This window comes from Castanea sativa, chromosome 5, assembly GCF_040712315.1.
Source record: "Castanea sativa cultivar Marrone di Chiusa Pesio chromosome 5, ASM4071231v1".
NCBI lineage: Eukaryota > Viridiplantae > Streptophyta > Magnoliopsida > Fagales > Fagaceae > Castanea > Castanea sativa.
In genome coordinates this window covers 79334056-79341477 of record NC_134017.1, presented here as the reverse complement: position 1 = coordinate 79341477, position 7422 = coordinate 79334056, and the positions used below count along the sequence as shown (strand labels likewise).

The 7422-nt window shown below is 37.3% G+C and overlaps 1 protein-coding gene across 1 annotated transcript; it reads right to left on the bottom strand.

The window, feature by feature from the left end:
- Positions 1–4309: 4309 nt before the first annotated feature.
- Positions 4310–6300, bottom strand: LOC142635894 (uncharacterized). Its single transcript, XM_075809950.1, has 4 exons — positions 5683–6300; positions 5392–5583; positions 5097–5275; positions 4310–4544 (listed from the first exon to the last, which is right to left on the bottom strand). Exons 1-4 carry the CDS (start codon positions 6298–6300, stop codon positions 4310–4312), a joined length of 1224 nt encoding a protein of 407 aa, XP_075666065.1.
- Between the last annotated feature and the right edge of the window lie 1122 nt (positions 6301–7422).

Here is a 7422-nt window from a genome sequence, read left to right as displayed (position 1 = left end):
GTAATCAATGACATAAAGCTTACAAAAATACTAGAAATATTATAAAATTTGCAACATGAGAATTACAAAAATATATCACCAATCACAAATATTCATTAAAAAATGCATTCAATAATTTGTTGAAATCCATCTATCATATTCATTGTTACATCAAATTATAAAAGTTATGGAGACCACCACGCACCCTTGGCGCAGTGATCACTCCACAATTATAAGTTCTTGTGGGGTGTGAGGGGGGGAGCAATGACCGAAATTTAAGTTTCTAGAAGAAAGTTTCTAGAAGAAAGTTTCGCACACATATACACTTACATTAGGCTAGAGTGAAATTTTTATCTTGTATAAAACTAATTAAATAAATAAAAGTTATGTAGTAAAATTTATAGTATTTTTAACATTTTCCTATTTGAATTACTTGTGATTAGTAACACGTCTATTTTAAGACTTATTTATTTAAATTTATCTTATCTTTATCTCTAGTATTACTTAATTCTTTGAGCCTTTTTAATAGTGAATAAAGATGTAAACTAAAATGTTTTAATATCTCCCAAAAATATTTATATATAAAAAATAAATATAAAATTTGCTCCCAAATTTGGGGCCTTCTCTAATAAGGGGCCCTGGGCAATGGCCTAATTGGCCTAAGCCTAGGGCCGGCCTTGCTTTAGCAGAAGATGCTGAGAAATTATCATAGTGAGGAAAATTTGTTTGGTAAATAATCAAGATCAATCAGGCAAGGGAATGTTTATCCAACTATCTAAACAATATTACATGGTATAATTAAAATAACATTATATTTTTTTTATTTATCATTATACTCCTATCTTTCTTTCGTTCCCTATCTTTTTCTCTTCTTTTAGCACAGCAGTCTTCACTCTGTTAGTGATAAACCCATAATACGTATATATAAAAGTTGAAGAGTAGCATTTATTATTATTGTGCTCTTATTTCCAAGTCCCTCTCTCTCTCTTATTCTTAACTCTTTTACTTCTTATTAATTATTGTAACACTTTTCGTAACACCTTAAGTTTGGCGTTGTGTTTGAGTAAATGAGGTCGAAGCAGTAGAAATGTTGCAGCACTAGGGTCTTGAATGATGAGAAAGTAGAATAGGGTAGGACCAACTAACGTGAATGTTACGAGTTACAGTTTCCTCACACACGGAAAAAAAGTAAATCAATCAGTGAATTACGCAATGGTAATGACGACGCTATTCTAGATTGGGAATATTGAAGTGAGCAAATCATATCGCACCGACTAATATGAATGTTACAAATTTTCCTCATACACAAGGAAAAAGGTAAGCCAATCATGCAATGGAAACCGCAACACTAGTCTGGTCTTTGTCTTTTGTAAAGATTGTCACTTTTGGGTCATTTCTTTCATTCAAATTCAATGGTTCTACTTCTTTTTATAGGTACAAGTTTACAAAATTTTGACAACACTTTCACAATAGATTATAGGTATCAGGTTGTTATTAACTGATACAGTCATTTAATAGAGAAATGCATGCTCCTAAGGGCAGAGCTAGAAATTTTTGTTTGGAGGACCAAGTTTTGACACTAATCCCCCCCCCCCCCCCACACACACAAATATATTTACACACCCAAAAAAAAAAAAAAAAAACGAAGAGCTTAATATTTTCCATCAAAATTATGTTTGTTTCAAATTTTTAACCAAAGTGGGAAAAAAAATGTCATTTGAACTAATTAAATTTTTAAAAAAATGTGAATGATCCAAAAATTGAAGAAACAAGTTTGGTTCCAATCATGTTTGGAGTTATCTTGCTCTAATCCCTTATGTGAAAATTAAAGAAACATTTCATATATAGTTTTAGTCACAATATTTTTTTAGTGAGTCATCGAATTATTTAATCGCCTCATAATGGGTTGAAAAAGATAGATCTAAACATGTTTAGTGCCAAACTTTATAAAAATTTTAACAAATATAAAACAACATTTTACCATAAAAATGAAATTGAGAAAAATAAAGTATTGTCTCTATAATTATTAGACAAATTATTTTCTTAAGAGCATCATTAAACTAACTCAAATATTTGGAGAGGTTAGCTCTTATTTTTGTAGACTAAAATTTTAAAAAATGTTAAAATAATTATATATGTAGTAAGGGATTTTTCAAAATTTTGGGGGGCCATGCTCCATGGCCGGCCCACCCATGTGTGTAGCTCCGCCCATGCATGCTTCATAAACACCATAGGACAATGTTTTGAATTGTGTTCTTCTTGAGTTCCAACAAATTGTAAAATCCCGCTTCTCATAGAAAAGAGAACTTCTTTGGGAGAAAGAGCACAATATCTTCCACGATTGATGCTCCGGGACTTGGCTTAAAATAGAAAAGAGAATTTCATATTTACATTAAAAATTAAGGGATAATTATAGTTAACCTACCTGTGGTATGACCCGTTTTCACTTTGCCTACTTGTGGTTTAATCATTTACACTTTGCCCACCTGAACTTCAATCTGTTACGCATCCGTTACCCACCTCACCCTCAGACATTAGTAAAACACATTTTTATTCAAAATTAGAACAAAACACGGATCAAAACACGAACCCACTTTTCTTTTCCTACAAGCCTTAGAAACACGAAAATCCCTTGTATTAAGCTGGGGTTTTGATTTTTCTGATCATGCTTTCATGTGAGGGTGAGGTTCTATCTGTGGGTTGTCTTGAGGCATTGAATATTCGAAGATAGATCATCACCAAGTACGACATTTCTGCTTTATGTGGGTTGGGGTTTCAAGTTTTGATGGAAACTTTGATTCACAGGAAGTTGATAATCGATGTCTTCTTCGAGTGGAAATTACTTAGGTTCAAGTGGGCATATGTGTACATATGAGACTTGTGTACTGAGAACAAGTTTGATAGTGGATAATTTTAGGAGAATGTTTCTGGGTTGTAGCCGATATAAGGCAAGTATACTTTTTACTTAATCTAGTTGATTCACGTGAGATTGGAATGTGATGTGTTCAATTCAATTTATGTATAGGTTGGTTTTAAGTGCCCTTTCTTTAAATGAATTGATAATCCCACTTGTATGTGTGGGAATGAAGCTGCCCATTTGGTGCAACAAAAGCTGGATTTATTGCGGAGTGCTGCAACTTGCACATGAAAGGGAAAGAGCAGCTACCTAAACAGCAGTAGAAGCTACCCAAATGGTAGAAATTGCTCAAGACAAGGCAGCAAAAGCCACTGATAGGGAGAGAAAGTTTCGAGCTTCCTCTATTCAAGCTAAGGAGATAGCAGTGAAAGCTTTAGAGCAAGAGAGAAAGTGCAGAATTGCACTAATTCTGTTATGGTTTTTTTTTTGGTTATGTTGTTTTCATGTTTTGGCTCAAGTGAGAATATTGGAATGATGAGATTGAGTCTGCCTAGTGGGTTGTAATATAATTTGGTCCTTAATTGTATTGTAATAGAACTATGTAAGATTTATTTGAGAATGAGAACTATGTAAGATGGTAGATACTGTTGGCTTGAAGTCATTTAATAATATAAGCCTTTTTAAGATAAAGTGTTATTTATGATAGATGCTGTTGGTATTTTGTTTAAAGTGAATTGGCTACTTGTGAGCTGTGAGCTGTTGGTGTTGGTGTTTTGTCGGATGTTGTAAGCTGTGCTAGGATTGTGTATAAAGTGCATTGTATGAAGATAATTGTGTTGAAAGCAAATTATTTAAAGTTTAAAGTGCATGACAACTATCTATCAACTTGTAAGAAAAGGCAACAAATGCACACACAAACCTGTTATTCAACACATACAGCTGCACACATAAACAAACTCATATATGGGTAACTGCAATAATTAGAATAATAATTCTGAACACTTGTCATTAAGTTGGGAAATTGTATACATAATTAAGGTGACATTGAATAGTCTTTCATCAACCACTAGTAAATAAGGCATTTGGTACAACAACCAAAATAGTTGCACCTGCCCATTGATTACAAAACTTACAAAAATACAAAAAGTGTTTGAACAGCTATATAAAAAAGTGTCTTGCCATTGTCTACAAATCCCAACAATGTCTGCCCTGCCATTGTCTACAAACTACATAAAACTCTAACACTACATAACCCTAATATATAGCAACAAAAGTGTCTTGAATTAGTCTTCATTTACTTTCCCTGCCTCCCCCACCACAGCGGGTCTTTCCATCTCTTGTTTTACATTTCTGAGTCCTAGTTTTATCACCCCTTCCTCTTAAAGCAGCTCCTCTGGTAGCAGGTGGTCTTGTAGGTGCTATGCTTTCCCATGTTTCTATAGGGGTGTGTGCTGCTGGCTGGCTTGAAGAAAACTAAGGAGCTCCTCTACCTGAAGTCTGAAGAGTACCACTAACTTGGGTTCTGTGACCATGGAGTTGGTGGCTATGACCATGGAGCTTGTGGTTATGGAGTTTATGGCTGTGGTTGTGACCCTGCTTCCTGGTTGGATAAGGATAAGGCCATAGTGTAAGGCTGAGCTGAGGATTGTGTCTGTGATGAAGATGGGGCCTGGGATCATTGTCTGTGTGTAGAAGGCCTTCCACTTCCCTACAACCAAATATGAGCATGTTTTCACAATGTCAGTTATTGGCATTTTGCATTTGAATAAAAAAATTTGTAAAAACTTATAGATTTCCCTTTCTGCAATCTCTTACCCCTCTCCCATGGTGTCTCACCAGTGACATTAGCCTTGCATCCCCTTGCATTGTGCCCTTCCTTTTGACACCTTCCACACCTCACTGGCTTGTTTGCTCTAGACACTTATAAGGGTTCCTTGGCTCATCAATATCTCTCTTCCTTTTTATGGGTGGCCTACCTGGTAGCTTATAGATAGTAGGTGCAACAGGCTTGGGTTGGCCACTTGACATCTACTCAGATTAACCAGGCATGGGAGGTATGGGTGTCTTGTATGTCCCCACAAAAGCATCCTTGTAGTAGCATGGATGGGTGCAGTCTTCTGGTTTCTCACGATTCACAAAAATGGTTGCAACTCCATGCTTGCAGGGGATTCTTGTCAAGTCCTATGCTCTACAACTGCATGTCCTCCTTACCAAGTCCACTGCATGCCTTTCCCTCTCATTGTCAACCTTATACACAAACCTCATAGATGGCATTACACAGAAGCTCTTAGACTCTAATTTTAACTTCTCCAACTTGACCTTTATGCTTGAACACAACTTACCACCAGACTTTTCTATGCCAATCTCCTTTGTATACAGCCTGGTCATAAGCCTAACTCTAATCCACTCCAGCATTGATAAGATGGGCTTGTCTCTAGCCTTCACAATCATAGAGTTAAAACTCTCACTCAGATTGTTTATCAAACAATCTGTCAAAACTCTTGAAGAAAAGTGGGATCTGGTCCACTATGCAAGCTCGCTAGGTACTTCCAAACTTCTTCATCCAAACTATTAGGATGGTCCATCGCCCTCTCAAATTCCCTGACTGATGTTGTGTTAGCACACCTCCACAATACACTCTTCAACTCCATGCTATTGTCGTTAACCTTAAAGTTGTTGTATGTGTGCTTCACACAATACTTGTGCTCCACAATTAGGAATAGAGTCTCCATTACAGGTAGAAGAGCCTGCAATCAAGTAAGCAAGTAAGCATTCAATGTCAGCAAGTAAGCATGTAAAAGGTAAGCATTTAATGATAGTACATTTTGCCTGTCACTGATGAATACCAGATTGAGCTCCTCTAGCTTGCCAATGTCATTTGCAAACTGCTCTAAGAACGAGATCCATCTGTCCTTGTTATCTTCCACAACCACAGCCATTGCCACTGGGAATATATTGTCATTTCCATCCTTGGCAGTGATAAACAATAATTGCCCACCAAACCTCCCCTTCAAGTGGCATCCATCCAGCCCAACAAAGGGTCTACAACCACCTAGAAAGCCAACCTTTTGAGCATTGTACCTAATGTACATCCTTTTATACTTGGGTTCTACATTCTCATTTTCCATCTCTGTTTGTAGAATCACTTTGCTTCCTACATCTGTCCTCCTTATCATTTCTGCATAATCTTTAAGTAGGCCATACTGAGCCTTTTCATTCCCAATAATCAGTCCCCTAGCTGCCTTCCTTGATCTATACACCTGACTAATACTTAAATCAACTGAAATTTGCTGCATCACATGGTGCTTAACACCTGAGACCTCCCAATTAGGATTCTTACCAAAATCCTCCAAATACTTGTTTGCCACATAGGTTGATGTAACTTGTCCATTTTGACATGTAAAGGGGCAGGTACACTCAGGATAAAGTATCTTGGTCTCAAATGTGCATTCTCTAGTCACCATTGAGGCATAACACCTCTATCCACAATTGTTCTTACAATGTACAAAAATCTTCTTCTTCTCATTCAACTTCCACTTGATATCAATGTGATGCTGAATCACATACTCCCTCAAAACCTTCCTAAACACCTTGGAGTTTAGGAACTTCATCCCTTTTACCAACCTAGCATTTGCCATATCAGTCCTCTCATTGAACTCCAAATTGCCAAGCCTCTGCTCATCATTAGAACCATCCACACTTGCAATATCATCCTCTAAAGCTGGTTCAGCCCACTCTTCATCTAAATCTATGTTTGGAGGAGGAACATTGCTTGGGCCAAGTGCACTTGTGTTTGGCTAAGGTGTATCAGTGGTTGGTTGTGGTGTATCAATGGTTGGAACAATGTTAGGCTTAGATGGCACTGTGTGAGGTGGAGAAGACTCACAAAAAATGTCATCAGCAAAGTCTTTTCCTTCTAAACCTTCATTCAACCAATCAAACTCCTCCTCTACTCCCACACTACCATCACCCCCTGTAGCAACTCCTACACCACCCCCTATACCAGCCCCTGCACCCCCTGCAGCAGCCCCTACACTAGCCCCTGCAGTAGCTCCTGCACCAACCCCAAGTGGAGCATGACCACTCTCCACATACAGTATGATGGTGTCTCTTGGCCCTCCTTCATTAAGCTTGCACATGGGCATCACATCTTGATCATCTTGTATGAGCCTCAAGTCTTGCTCCAAGTTGCCCTCAAGACCTAAATAATAAACCCTACACGGTTCATCAATCCCCAAGTCCTCACATATACCTTGTATTTCAAAATAACTATGCCAATCAGGATCCTTATGCACTATTTGAACTTTCCCTCCAAAGTATTCTAAACTAGGGTTCCATACAAAAGTACCCTCATAATGTACCTCAAATTTCACTTCCTCATCATCCATCTGCAATAACAAATTACCATTTGACACGTACACAATTAACAATTAAAGAATTGTAAACAAAAGACACAAAAGAGTAAACACTTACATGTTTCCGTTTTGCTTTTGGGATGCAACACACACATCAGAGGGACCACATTTCTGCTTTGCTTTTGTTTCTGTTTTACTAAATAGCACATGCAAACACTAAAATTTAAACCA